The sequence below is a fragment of the Hoplias malabaricus genome, chromosome 4, assembly GCF_029633855.1.
Source record: "Hoplias malabaricus isolate fHopMal1 chromosome 4, fHopMal1.hap1, whole genome shotgun sequence".
Taxonomy (NCBI): domain Eukaryota; kingdom Metazoa; phylum Chordata; class Actinopteri; order Characiformes; family Erythrinidae; genus Hoplias; species Hoplias malabaricus.
Window position 1 is genome coordinate 60266242 of NC_089803.1, and position 15097 is coordinate 60281338.

Below are 15097 nucleotides of genomic sequence, written 5' to 3' on the forward strand. Positions count from 1 at the left end.
ATTAGACCGTTTGCTAACATTAGGTATAAACAAAACTTGACCATTTAAAAAAACGTTTATAGCTAACGTGATTTTAGAGTTACTTACTGGAATTGCAGAACCCATTCAGTGTCTTTACGCTTACACAAGTGAAATAAACAGGTTAATGATGTAAAACCTGGTCTTTTATCTTCAGTATGAACTGGATGGGTGGCCCACGGTAAGACAACGTCTTAACAGTATTGAATATGATAGCGAGCCCTTTCCCCCAGATATCAGTAAAATAGCATCTAGCGATAATTTGTTTGTTGAACAAACGTCTCATTCTCTATATTTTGGAACAGACGTCTCTATATTTATTAAACTAATGTCACTTATGCTATATTAATCTCGTTTGTAGCATAAATGCCATAACTCGTATTCATATTACAGGAGTATGTTATTTTACCGGAGTTTTCTTAGTAAAATTAGCAATTTTATCATTATAGCCGTCCCATTTGCTCATGTACCCCCAGGTGCTCATGTAACATTTTTTCGACAAGTAGTTTTTCCTCCATTTGCTACAGTAACAGCGTCGTCAATTCTGGGAAGGATTTAGCATAAATGTGGGAACATTACTGTGTGGATCTAACTGCATTCAACCATGAGCTCATTTTACGGTAATTAATGATTAGTTAAATATATATTTGGATATATAAGCACAGATGATGCTAAAAGTAAGTACAGTAATTTGGGAAAGAAATTGCTTTGGGAAGCAGTCATAAACTGCATAAGGTCTCTGACACATTTTTTTTTATTATTATTATTTATTTATTATTTTTTTTACAGGAGCCGGGTTATGAAGAGCAGTGATGTAAAAAAACAAAAGGTATCAAACAAAGGTTTTGTTTGTTTGTTTAACCACAAATGTATTATGTGGTGTAAACCTAAGCCTACATTGACCTGCTAACAGAATGTCTATAATTTGTAAAATTTGCTTTTAAGGAGTTTTTTGAAAAGAAGAGGAAGCAGAAGAGTCTGAATCAAGCAGTACCACCGGCATCACCCAAAGGGGACAATGCTGGCAATATAGATATGCTTACAATGTTTATTGTCAACCAGATTGCATTAAAGAAAGAAAAGAGTGGTAAATGCATGTGTATTACTAATGATGAAAATAGATAAGAAAATATTATGTAGTCACATGTTTTCTCCCTGACATTTCCAGATAATCAATATCATTTTCATTTCAGGTAAACCTAAATTAACTCATCTGACCAGTTCAAAAGACACACATAAATTCATGAGTCAGAAGCCCATAGAGTTGCCAATGAGTCCTTGCTCTCCATCGTGTTTGAGCCTGGTAGAAAGTGAGCCTCATTACAGGTACTCTTTGATCGTTACCAAAGTGCAGATACAGATAACCTACAAACCAAGCTGAGACTTTGTACTTTTGTATAATTCCAGTGTCCACACAGTGGGTTTGAAAAAAAGGAAACAAGGTCTTATGGGAGACTTTCATTTCAAGGCAGTAAGAAAGTTTTCTGGTACACTTTTTAGACTTTTTTTAAAAGAACAATAATAATTTATATTAATTTGATATTTTTCCATGGTAAGTGCTTTTATTGTCTTTGTTAGGTGTTGTTTTCATGTAAATGTGTCCCAGTGCACAGTTTTGTTTTTGCCACAACTGCGATTACTATTATCATTTGTCTTTTTTTATATTTCCATAATTAATTCCTTTCAATAACATATTTCCTAATTTTCTCTTCTTGTATATGAGTGTTTTTGAAAAGCATTCTGAGCTGCATTTATTTTACAAGAATTTTTATTATTACTGTTGTTGTTGTTGTTAAATATACATTATAATATTCATCTTATTTGTTCAAAGCTGTCTCCTGTAATGGAAGTCAACCACTCTGACAACAGTGCTCTGGACTATAAGCAGCGACCACACCACCATAAAGGCAGTGTCAGTTCTTTCTCTTCAGCCTCCCCAACTCCTTCAGAGGCCTTTCATCCCAGAGCTCACATCTCCCCTCCATATTCATGGGAACCCTCCTGCATGGAGAATTCACAAGTTAATGTGCAAATGTCACACAAATCACATATTGTTTTCATTATTATCTGGTGAAATTGAGATATTTTAAAATCATTAATATTAAAATTGCTTTACCTTTTAGTTTGTGCCTTTCTCTGAGTTACTGGCCGTGAGTGAGCATGCACCATGGACAGCTGGGCCCCATCAAACACAAGCTATTCACATTAGCCCAGCAAGTGAAATCCAGTTTAGGAGAACTTTGCATAGGTATGCAGAATACAACACATAGAATAGAATAGAATATTTTAAAAGCTTTTAGATTTCACAAAGCCAGTTCACCCAGAAGTGCAGACTTCTTGGTTAATCTAATAATAACCCAGTCATGTAGTAATTTGTTTACATGTAGATTTTGATGAGTAACTAACTGAATATAAATGGTAGTATGTGGACTATTTAGTTTTGTTTTGTTCATAATATATATGTTAATACGTTAGGAGGAGAAACGTTTAGATCTTATTGTGTTTTACATCAATTTGTAGTGTATCTGCTTTTTTTTTTCTTAAACATCTGCTATAGTGATTGCAATCTATCTGTATGTATTTGATTGTATATATGTATATTGACACGTTTTGCTGTTCTTCAAACAATATTGTTCAGCAGCACAGAAACCAGCATACACTCATCTAATGAATACCCACCTAACCTTTTAGAAGGGAACAATGAGCAAGACGAGTCACTATTTTTGGGGTTCAACCATGAAGACTACAGAGGTCAAGGTACTGACACAAAGACATCGTTGTTGAGTTGAAGTGTTTATTTACTTTTGCCAATGCACAGTACTGTCTAAAATCAAGGACCATCTTTCAGGTCCAAAATGGGAAACAAAACTTATGTAACAGGAAATTACCATTTATTCCTGTACCTTTATTACCGGTGTCACAGCATACAGAGTTAATGTCCTCTTTCAGAGAACTGTGTTGAAATATGTTTCCAAATTGTGTATGATCTAGTAAAGTCTACAACGCACAGTGTTTTTATGGTATTTTGTTTAATCAATTGTAGATCTATTTAGTGAGAAAACACTCAAGAAGATTCATCTTCAAAGAGAGACATCTTCCCCTACAAGAACCCAGTTAGTAGAAAAGGAAAAGAAAACATTTATAATACAAAAATGTGTTGGCTGAATGTATAAATTGTGTCATGTATTTCTGACAAACATTTCAGTGAATTACCCAGGGACCACAATGCAGATTCCTTACCTCAGGTAAAACTTGCTAATTAGTCAACAGCTACAAAATTACTTAAAATATTACTGTTGTTATTTGACAAATTATACTGATTATTCAAACCACATAGCCACTGAAATGCTCCGTTTTTTAGGCAATACTGCCACCCTCTGGTGTACTGCATTACTTAAGATTTATTTTCAGACGAAACCTAGCACTTTATGTTCTCTTTTAGGCTGTTGCTTCAGGACAGCAAACTAGAAATGCTGATTCCAGACCATGTGAGTTTCACCCATGCGGTGCTCATAAGGATAGTCTGCTTAAATAAATTTGAACAGAGACTAAATTAAGGTGTTTGCCACAGATAGTGCCCACTGCAGTGTGTCTGAAAATGCTTGTGAAATACCAGTGGGCTATTCTCTAAAAGAGGGTCGCATCAGTTTCAATACTGTAAGTACACTAAGAAGCCCAAAAGACTTCTGAAATCTCAATTATATATTTTTTATAACAAGTTTTTGTGAAATCTTCCAACAAAAGTAATTTTGTTGGTCTAATCCACTGTTGTGTTTTCATACTTTTTAGTACATTTGATCAGTTTGTAATTTTTGTACAATATTTAAAAGTTTTAAATGTTCTTTAAAAAATTATTTATAAATATGAACATTTTGGGATGATGGACCTATAACAATTAATAAATTCAAGTGCATTAGGTGCTGTGAACACACAACCAGAGCAGCACCCAGGGAGAAATGGTGGGTTCGGTGTCTTGCTCAAGGGCACCTCAGCCTAGATTGAGGGATGGTACTCTTCCCTCAGTGCTGTTCCTTCACTCCCACCACCCTAATTTTCCTGCCAGTCAGGGAATTAAATCAACAACCTTTCAGTACAATAATATATTTATTAATTTTACATATACTTTTTGAAGCAAACTTAGATTATATTTAGATTCATCAACAAAAAAACAAAGTCATATTTTCTTAAAATGCAAGTTTGGTAGCACACATGTAACTCATACATGTTTGACATTTTATTATTAATTTTCTTCCAAAAATACAGCAACATAAAAAGAGTAAGTAAAAAATAAGATTTAATAACAACAACAATGCTACTACTAATAGTAATAATAATATAAGGAGATACAAACAAAACCAAAATGAGGTCCAGTTTTAAGTCTGAGGATGACATGCACATCAAGCATAATAAATACTCATCTTCAATTTAACAATATAACAACATTATACTATGTTTATACTATGTCTTAACTATTTAATGTATTCCGCAGGAGAATAAGCAGTATATGAAGCCTCACAAGCCAATATGCCACACTAAGGACATGCCAATAATAAGGAGACAGTATTGCTCATCAGGAATGAGTGAAAGAATTGGAGGGCCACCCTTCAACCAAAAGGTGATGTCTAATAACTAGTGTGGCAGTGGCAGGGATAGTGGACAAAAGAGGGAAGAAGATTAATTTTTTTCTTTCTTGTTCACAGATTGACACACAGAATAGTGAGATACGTGAGAAAAACTCTCGCAAGTCACAAGACATGGGGACACAAACTGCACCTGCTTCCACTTCAACCTTTCAAGATGCTTCAGTACAGTGTTACCTTTTAAAACCAGAAAGGAGGCCGAGTATTTTCACTAAGAGCACAGCACCCATTCACCAAAACAGCTTAAGAAAGACCAATAAAACTACTGCTTCTGCCACTAGGAGGCAGGAGGGTAAAAGCAATAAAAGTCCTTCCCATATCACTCAATGTACTCTAGCAGCAATCCATAAAGTGAAGTGGGACACACCCCTGACAGCGTTAACAAAGGAGGCAACACTGAAGGCTCCAGATGCAATCACAGCACAGAAAAGTTCACACAAACCTGAGAGTGGAGCATGTGCAAATAAATATTCCTTACCTGTATTGCGCTGTTCCCACACATATGCCCCAGGTATTAATAAATTACCAGTTGTGAATCCATATGAAATCAATTTTCCATCTATTAAAATTATTAGTGAAACATGATGGATATCAGTGGAGCATGAATGATCATAATATTATGTACATTACTGCAAGTTGAGCACACTAACTTACTAACCAACACACTAACCAATTTATGGAATTTGTTTTCTTCCTTTGCTGTCAGAGGATATGGTGGTGAGAGGAGAAAGGTGTGAAGGTCATGAGGAGGGGAGCGTGAATCAAAACCCTGCTGAGAATGCCTGGAGCACAGAGGAGCACAGCAGAAAGAGAGGTGTAAACTTGATTTCTGGGGAGACTGAAACTCTTCAGGAAGTTGCAGACATTCTGATGATGCTCAAGCAGAAAAATAACCATCCATTAAAAGAATAGAGGCAACTTAGATTTGATTTATAAGTTATTATTTAGAATCCATTGCTGTCTTCCATTACATGTTTAATATATACTTAATTTTAACATATATATTTATGTCATATTATAAATATTTCATTTTTCCTTTGTTTATTTATGTAGAATTAATGTGAAAATCCAGTGCATCACTTTGTTTCAGTGTTGTCTCTAATGGCACACTGGCTTGTGTCATAAATGATTAATACACAATGTAGAAAAAAAACTCTTAAATGAAACAGTGGACAATTTTTTTTATTGTTTAAATTTTCAAATGTCATGAATATTAGGTTTTATAGAATATAAATCTAGCAAAACATTTACAGCAACAATTTATAGTACAACACAAATAGTTTTTCATTAACTGTAGAAACACTGCTTTTTTTTTTTAGATAATAAAGGTAATAATTTAACGTAGAAAAACAAAAATACGCACACACACACCCATTCACTAGAAACTTTATGTGTCACTTCAAAGTAACACAGTGAGTTGCTGACTTTGGAGCATCCTCCATAGTCAAGTACATTCTAAAAACACATATCTGTCACGCTATAATCTCTGTTCAGTAAAGCTCTGTGTTACAGAGTCATAATAAACTGGCATGAATGATTTATACTTCACCATCTCCTCTGTCCTCAGTTTAATAGGGAATCCCATCCATTTTCTCCATTATTCAGGCACGGAGATATAGACAATGTATTTTAGAGTGGTTTGATTTTAAATGGTTAATTGCAGAGAAAATATTATTTTCAATGGAATAATACTGGCTGAGCCAAAGTCACATGACACCCTTTTATTTCTTTGATATGCTACATGACCACCTTCCCACTGGAAAAACTTAATGCAATATGGCGGCAATATTCCAGACATAGCCTAAAATATATGCCCTCCTTACCCATCACTTGATGGGGTATTCAGATAAAAGTGTCCTGTGATTTTGACTCACCCTGTAATTATTTATTCATTTATTTAATCATTTTTAACTATTCAGAATGAGCAGTAAAACTACAGATATACTTTTGAGTTTTTATATGTAATTTTCATAATGATAAAATCATTTATATCTAAAAAAATTATATTTTTGGGAAATATTTTGCTTAATAAATTTTTTCTACCATAAATAGATAATTAACTATATATTATCAGAAAAAAGGCCTAAGAATTTGCATTCTTAAGACAATATCATCTTATATTTCTATATGTCATATAGTTTTATAGACATTAAATAATATCTGCCTCCTATCACCACCACTGTGAAGAATTCAAACTCAGTTAATTTTTCTGCGATGGAGAATTTCTGAACAAAAAACTCCTAATGTCTCTATTTATAACATAATCATTATATCACATTCTAGATAAATGGGTGGAATCCCCCTTTAATACCACTTTTCATATCTGTCATGAGCAAACCTGATTAATATCACACTGCTAGACTGCAACTCGATAGTGTGTGTCACCCTTTTGGGCAAAATCCACGTGCTTTAGTGTTATACATGAAAACACAATCATGTATTTGTTTGTGCTAACATAAAAAAACAAAAAACAAACACAATACGCAAGACCTGGTGTGCACATTCACATTTTACCGGCCACTAAAACAGCAAATTAGCCTTAAAAAAAGCACTTGAGTAGTTTGCTTGATATTGTTGCCTTTGCAATACCTATCAACTGCTTGTAACACACACAGCTACAACAAGTCAGCTTGGCACAAATCTATGTGTACCAGACTATCAATGTGTACTCACAGTAGTACAATATATAACATAACATTGTATATTACGCTACTCGTCAAAACAGGTATTCAACTCTGTTACATGGACAAGAGCTATGCGATGCAGTGCTATTTGTACACAAGGCTATAAAGGAAGACAAAATTAAACTGGGTCAAAAGACAAAAGTAAACTTGGGTTTGAGTTACACAACCTGAAAAGAACAGACGTGTAAAAATATGAAGCTGGTTTGGGAGATTTGTGCGTACAATCTAAATTATTTTCTAAGCTCTAAACACATCAGTACACTTAAAGCTCCTAATACCTACTGGTAATGTAGGACTGGTGTCTCAGTCTCTTAAACGGCTGCCAAAAGAAACAGCATAAAGCCATGGTCACAGCGAACACAAGTAAATTTTGATTGATGAAAAAGCCAATTTACTAAAACTGGAAAGGATGCAAAAATGTGAAAATCTGTTCCTGGTAACAGTTAACTTTGTATCACAGTCTGCTCAATTACATATGCTGAAATAATTATTTGAAAATTCTGACAAGATGCGATGACCTGCAATTTCCTATTGGGATCTGTAATTTCCTTTGGGATCAGAAAAGTGGTATCATATATTAACAATTTTCTGTAATAAACTGCTCCTCAATTAAATGTTGCTAATCATCCTCAGTTGGCAAAAAAAAAAATCTAGTTAATTACCTAGTGTCAGATGTTCGCCAAACTATATGCCCCCTACAAACCACATCAGCTGATTTTTAGCTTCACCCTTTTGCAGAAAATAGTAAGGCTCTATAGATACTCTACACCTGAGTAACTAATCTAATGTACCAAGACAAAGAATTCAGGCTACAACCCAGTTTTGGTTTGCTACACATTTTAAAATGACATTTCCAAAATATTTTAACACCCCAACTGAACATAAGTACATTTCCAGTGAATACTGCACCTCTTGTACATAGGATCCTGTTCACAGATATTAATCCTAATATTTTGTGACCCAAGTGGTGTAATTTGCACTTCGTTTTACCATCTATTTCTGCATAGCCTCTCTACACATAATTAACATGGTCATATCTGACAGCAAGAAATGCCTCAGGTTATGAAAGGTGGCACTAAAAAACTGGTGCAACATCTACCAGTACATTATATATCTGCATGTACAACTCAACTCCAAAACACAGGAATGACATCAGACAAAAGCTGGCTTGGTGAGCACTTGTGCTCTTCATGGCAACTTAATTTCCTTCTATCATGGTGGACTGCTGTATGCATAAGATACGACCTGACTGGGACAGACAGAACTGGTGTCAGGGTAGGGTGAAGCTAAAGACCATTTCACTCTTCATCAGCCCTGTTTTGAGCCTGAGAGAGGATTCACAGGGATGTTCTTTGAGCTGCATCACAGAGTTACTCCACATCTGAGGCATCATTGTCCGATAGATGGTAATTTGAGCCTTTGACCCTGATATACTCCACCTGCCGGCCCTCGTCTGAGTCCGAGGCACCACAAGAGCAGAGACGGTTCTCGAAAAGTGACTCAATCTCCTCCAGTCGGCGGCCTTTGGTCTCTGGTAGACAGCCATAAATGAAGAAGAAGCCCAGCAAAGCCAAGCTGGAGTACAGAAAGAATGCACCTGGAAGACAACGGAAAAAGCTCACTCCAAACCGAGAACAGACAGCTTATAGGTCCAAACTGAATTGCAAGTTATTGCCTTCCTCACGAAAAGAAAGAAATCTATTATATTTTCTGGAGGTGCGTAAGCCCATATAGTATAGACTTGGGATGTGGAAAACACACTTTTTCAAGTAATAAATTCCACAGAAAAAAAGATTTCTTTTAAAACATTGATAGATTTTGTTAAAATATTTAGGGCCCCAAATTATTAGAGCACATTTGGTATGCTGTTTAGATTCATTTACTGGTGCAGATTTGATTCTTTATATTACCATAGTAGGTTAGGTACTGGGATAAATGGAGAAATGTCAGGGACACCAGCACGTTGAAGGTCCAGTTCACCCCAGCCGAGCAGGCATTTCCTGTGCTTCTGGCCCACAGGGGATAGATCTCAGAGTTAACAGTCCATGGCATAGGCCCCAGTCCTTAAAACAGAGCCAAGAAACAATATTTAACCAACCTTGACAACCGTAGGCCTTACAGTCACTTTTAATTATGCACATTGTACCGATATAAGGCAGTGTTACCTGGAGCAAAGAAAGCCAAGTACAGGATAAGTCCTAGAAGCACCACCCAAGAATAGGAGGTTGGGCAGAAATTGTAAGCCCAAAGATTGTGATCCACTGACTGGGTAAAGTTGGAGCACCTAAAGCAAAATTGAGTTGCTGTCAGTGTGACAGTTTACTATGTATAGCAACAGGACTAGTACAAGCTTGTTCATCTGCCTTTTTGAAAATGTGAGAGTATCCTACTGTAACATTAGGAAATGGAATATATTAGTTAAAACGGTAAGTGTGAAATTTGTTGCTTAAAAGGCAGAGCTGGAGACATATTAAAAAAAACCTGTTGCTGTGAAATGCACTAAAAAGTGACACTTTGAAGGTACTTAATTTTTCTTAATGCTGAAGTGTTGCATGACATTAAAACATCTACATTCGGCGATATCGTTTGACAGTGAATACATGCTACTCAGTTTATATCCCTGGATTTGTAAATTCAAGGAGTCATTTTTTTTTTCAGTATGGCTGCCAAAAGTGCATCAATTTCCAAAACTCTGAATGTGTTTGGGACTACTAGGATTGTGAGAAGCAGAAAATGCATCCAGCTTCATTTCTTTTTTCTCATGTTTTTTTATCAGTCTTATTAATCAACTGAAATCTTATCATTAATGATCATTAAATTGAAAAGAACATATAGGTTGAACATAACATCTAGCAGCAGTGAGTTAGATGATAAAAAAGCCCGTGCATATGTTCTCTCTGGGTTGAGGATAGTGACTCACCTGCCCCACGCTGCTCTCTCAGTAGAGGCCTGATTGACTGGGACACAGGAGGAGGCAAACACAGCAGTGCTGTTCTGCTGGTAGCAGAAACCACAGCTTGGATCCAGCATACATGGCTCACAAGACCTGGAGAGTGAGGCCACACAGTAACAGTAAGCCCAGCAGGGCGTCATGGAACTCAAAAATTCAGTTTCATTTTGAAGTGGGAACTCTGAACATTCTGAATGCATCTTAAATTCATAACTCTTCAATCCCTCAAGTGAAGAAAAATAGGAAAACACAGTCTAATTTACCTACTACTATATCTTTGAATCAACATCTGAACATTTATTGCATAATTTTACTCACACACTGCAGCCTCCTGAGAGCTGACAATCAAAGACTAAAGGAGGTAAATTAAGTTGTGTTCTATAAAATAATATACGGAATCTATTTGTTTACACAATTAAATCTAAACTGAGCTTATTTCAATTATTCCTCACCATTAACCTCTGCGCATAACAATTTTTTTGTTGTTTTTCATTTTCATTGTACGGAAGCCTGGTTATGACATCACAACCATGAAAATGGACATGTTTTACAGTACAGTTTCTGTATATACTGGAGGGCGAATATTGATGCACACTGAAACTAATAATGGTTACATACAAAATGAAACTTGTAAGTCAAAAATCAAGGAAAATCTGGGTTCCATAATACGATCTAATAATTATAATAAGGTAATAATACTGTCTATGTGTAAAAATAAAGAACGCATGTCTTTCCAAGCAGAATGCAGTTTATAGGGCACATTTAGAGGTGCCACGGAGATTCGTATATTTTAAAAAAAAAAGCTCATGTGCACAGATTGGCTTGTTGCTGCAATGACAGTGTGGCCATTGTACCTCCATTACTGTATAATGGAGTTGTGTTGTTTCAGCAGTTTGGTGTATGTGGCGAACAGGAGCTCAGATATGAGAGTAAATTGGGCCAGAAACAGCAGCCGCTCTCTCTGACTACACTACACTGTGTTGTGAGGTCACACTCGCTGCTGAGGCCTTATTACAGCTGCATTGATGAAGCAGACAGAGCCACTAGCCAATGGTCATTAAAAACAAACACTTCACAACAGCCAAGGAGTCAAGGGTGAGGCTAAGTTACAGTTAGATAGGAGGCAGACGGCAGATGTGCGATGGTGCAGAAAAATAAAGCAAATCTATTAAACAGCATTTTATGATTGAAGAGCTGATTAACCTGCCTGCATTTCTACTTCATAAATAATTCATAACCTGTGCTGGAGCCAACCAAGCTTTCTCATTCCAGCCTGAAACCTCAGTATAACACCAGCACACCTGATGCCACTTGTCAACAAATCAGTCCTTCATTAACTGATTCTGTTCTGTTGTAAATGAGTTATCGGAAACACAGTGAAGGAGATTATTTGTTGCCAAACCTGCATCCATGCGAATTTTGAGAGGCAATAAACTGATTCAGAATTGACTCTTAAATGTATTTATTATATGAGGGCAATCACGTTTACAAGAACCTTACGACTCTGGGCTAAATGTATATATGAGCACAGGTGCAGGGCAAAATATGACTTGATGTGACCAAGCAAAGGACTGGAAACTGAACTGGATCCCTTACTATGGCTGCTATTTTTTCAAACAAAACATGTTATTTAACCCCAGCTTGAAAAACAGAGCATGGTAAAATAACACAAATGGCATATTTTCTGTGAGGTTTTCTCTCACACGTCCATCTGACTCTCTGAGTTATATAGTAATGTTTTGAAGATAAAAATTCTTTCAGTTGATGTGCCCGCTGCCATTGTTATAGGAAGTCTGTTAACCAGACACCTGTTGAGTGCAAATTGGATCTAAAACTGTCCATTTAAACTGCTCAATATTTGAGTAAATTGAGATAAATATGCAATCAGCTGTACAGGTGCATCATAGGCATGCATTTCCTGTGCATTATATTGTGCAAGTAGGATGAGTTTGATTAGCTTCTGAAGCTGGACTAAAGAGCTAACATTGAGCCCCCAATGTCCACTCTACTCTGATTGCAGCTTTGAAGGTTAACCATGAAGTCAAGCGCTGCTACTACCACTTTACTACTTACATTTAAATTTGACATTTGTCCAATGTCACTTACATTTTATGCATGTTATAGTGGTAGACAAATGTAGCATTAGTACTCAAGTCATTCCTCAGGATGAGTGGTAGAATAGCATTTGTGTTACTTTGTTTTAGAACATGAGCAGGATCAAAGAAAACACTACTATTCCAACATGCCCACAGTCATTAGAGATTAATCCCCAGTTATAAGATTTCCCTAAAGTCATCAGATTTCTCCACTCTGTGAAGGTTTTGAAGCAATCCCAACAATGTAAAATGATAATGTGTTACATGTAATAACATATTTCCACCAGAAATGTCCAAAGTGCAGCTTTACTTACAGGTATGTGGTGCAGCTGGAGTTAGTCAGAGTCAGGTCAGTAGAGTGGATGGTGACTGGGGGAGAGTGCTGGGCAGACAGCAAAAAACCAAAGGCCAGGAGAAACAGACTCAAACTAGTGCCTTGAGAAATCGAGAGAGAAAAATGCATAAATAATAACAAATCATATGTGCAAACTCAAGGTCACTTTACAGAGCAGCAGTGAAAAAAAAGGTTCTTTTTTAAATTGTGGATTGTATGTTCAAGGTTGTAACTCAGGACTGTTTTCTTTCTGAAAATGATAGCTCACATTTTTTTACATTTTCTAAGTCACATAGTGCTCTTTGCTCTGCTACGTTTGTGGTTTTGAATCTACTGCATGTCTCTAAGCTGCTGTGAGCAAGATTCCATATTTATCTGTATGCAAATGTGGTTCATGTAATAACACCATAGGGACCAACAGCCACTTGTCTTTAGTATTATTAACTTTTGTGTAAAAAAGTAACATAAATAATATATAAATCTGCCCCCAAAATGAAGACATTCTTGTAGGCAGACATTAGGGGCTTAAGCAATTTCTTACATAAGACTTAAACTGATGGTAGACCAACTCTGAACACAACTGGGCTGAATGTTTAAAAAATCTGAAGAATCTAAACTTAAAGAAAATAAATATTTACAAGAAAAAAAACACAATATAACTTCATTTTAATCAGCAAGTGCTAAAACCAGGCCAAGTTGTCTATAAAACATTTAGCATTTAGAAACGGGTTTCAAGAATGCAATCCTTACCAACGATGCTGCCTAGAGTCAGTTTCCGTCGGCCCACCCTCTCCACCAGCCACACACCCAGCAGTGTGAACAGAAAGTTTGTCAGAGCAGTCAGAGAAGACAGCCATATAGCCAACTTGTCGTCCCGCACTCCTGACATCTGCAGAATGGTTGGGCTGTAGTACCTGCCGGCAAGAAAGAAAAGTGGCTGAAAGGCGGCACATCCAATTAGATGGTGTTACTGAGATTACAGCTGGGTTTGAGCTTCACCTGAGAAATGTTAAAGGGTCATTAAAGAAAATAGGTGGATGGGCCAAATCTTATAAAATCTCACTTACACTATATGACCAGATGTCTGGACACCTGCACATCCAGGGGGATTAAAAGGTTGATTACCTACTGGGCTGCAGTAAAAGATATTGGATCATTTATTTTTACCTGTCAAGCCTAGGCCTAGCATTGGGCATCGCAAACTTTGGGTAATTTTTAGCTTCAGCAGAACAAAAACTATAAAGTAATCCAAAATAATACAAATAAAAGATCATGAATAAACACCATGTTAACCGCATGCCTAAATCATCACACAGCTCAAATTGATTTAATGAATGATGTGCTGATGTAATGAATAGCATCCAATAGACGTTTGTGTTTTATAAGACTGACAGAATGACATACCTCTGGTACACAAATATAGTATATATAATCTTCCTCCAAAACTAATACTTCCAACTAATGAAAGGTATGGTCCTATGTGGCCAATCAGACAGAGGCTCTGTAATCAAGCTCAGACGCCTCCTCCATGCTGATGTCATTCTAGTCTCCTTAATTTAAGCCCCGTCTCCACCACATTCACACTTCAAATTGAATACCCATTAGAACTGACAGCAGCTTAAAATATCCTGATACATCACAAACTGGATGAGAGTGGCTTTCCGTACACTTCCCGGTCACAACACCCCCTCAAAGCTTTGGGGGATTCCTTTAGTATTACAGCACACATTCAAAAACAACAAAAATTAACTTAAAAACACAACAGAATGAGTGCAACCAATTTCTCGTTATTGACCTGTGTGCATCATTTCCACATATTAGAGCAACCCATACAGAATAAATCACACAAAATTAATAATTAAAAAAATATAAATGTACACTGTGTGGTCAACTGTAATACAATGCTACAATGCAACTGTAATAGATGCCAAATGAGTCAGATAGTGCTCCATCATGCCATTGTATTCTGCTCCAATGCTCAATAACCTAATGCTGGGAAGGCTTTATGCATTGGTTGGCTTTGCATTTACTGCTTTCCTTTGTCAAAATGTGTGCATTTTAAAGTAGCTGAATTCACTAACAATAAGTGGTGTCCACAAACTTTTGGATACACAGAATTCATAGTCACGCAATTAATAATTAGACTACATTTTGAATGTAATCTTTGTCCAATACTTCAACAGCTGTAATCAAAAAGCCCTAGAGGACAGAGTTAATTCAAAGCATTCATTTTTCCTGGGTCCAAGTTGATCTCCATTTCTGTCATAAAACAAGTACATAAGCTGTGAGAAAAACGCTTATTAAAAGTGTCGAAACAAACACTCTGAAAGGGAAAAAAATATATATGCATTTTGTTTAAAGCGTTCAGATTAAAA

At 36.3% G+C, this 15097-nt stretch overlaps 2 protein-coding genes across 7 annotated transcripts in view; one reads left to right on the top strand and one right to left on the bottom strand.

Annotated features, from left to right (window-relative positions):
- Positions 1-6572, top strand: LOC136695478 (uncharacterized). Of its 6 annotated transcripts, none has more exons than XM_066669583.1 (15): positions 1-199; positions 808-847; positions 964-1105; positions 1212-1344; positions 1426-1489; positions 1850-2044; positions 2142-2266; positions 2657-2775; positions 3062-3131; positions 3224-3263; positions 3461-3506; positions 3590-3675; positions 4508-4633; positions 4719-5169; positions 5365-6569. In XM_066669583.1, exons 1-15 carry the CDS (start codon positions 177-179, stop codon positions 5568-5570), a joined length of 1866 nt encoding a protein of 621 aa, XP_066525680.1. In that variant the 5' UTR covers positions 1-176; the 3' UTR covers positions 5571-6569. The 6 variants fall into 6 exon arrangements, with proteins under 6 accessions (XP_066525680.1, XP_066525682.1, XP_066525681.1 ...); XM_066669585.1 differs by having other exon boundaries at positions 1850-2038; XM_066669584.1 differs by having other exon boundaries at positions 2660-2775; positions 5365-6567.
- A 73-nt stretch (positions 6573-6645) lies between these two features.
- Positions 6646-15097, bottom strand: part of LOC136695477 (proton myo-inositol cotransporter) — a 60902-nt gene continuing 52450 nt past the window's right edge. The window contains exons 5-10 of the mRNA XM_066669582.1: positions 13473-13636; positions 12703-12823; positions 10263-10388; positions 9508-9626; positions 9253-9405; positions 6646-8939 (exon numbers count right to left, since the gene is read on the bottom strand). Coding sequence (XP_066525679.1) covers positions 8713-8939; positions 9253-9405; positions 9508-9626; positions 10263-10388; positions 12703-12823; positions 13473-13636 — 910 coding nt within the window. The 3' untranslated portion in view covers positions 6646-8712. The remainder of the gene's footprint in view (positions 8940-9252; positions 9406-9507; positions 9627-10262; positions 10389-12702; positions 12824-13472; positions 13637-15097) is intronic.

What these genes read in the sequence shown, in the direction of transcription:
- LOC136695478 (XM_066669583.1), top strand. Translation starts at nt 177, where the DNA reads ATGAACTGGATGGGTGGCCCACG. An exon ending in TGAAGACTACAGAGGTCAAG is followed by an intron (nt 2,776 to 3,061) that starts GTACTGACACAA and finishes AATCAATTGTAG; the next exon opens with ATCTATTTAGTGAGAAAACA. An exon ending in ATGCAGATTCCTTACCTCAG is followed by an intron (nt 3,264 to 3,460) that starts GTAAAACTTGCT and finishes GTTCTCTTTTAG; the next exon opens with GCTGTTGCTTCAGGACAGCA.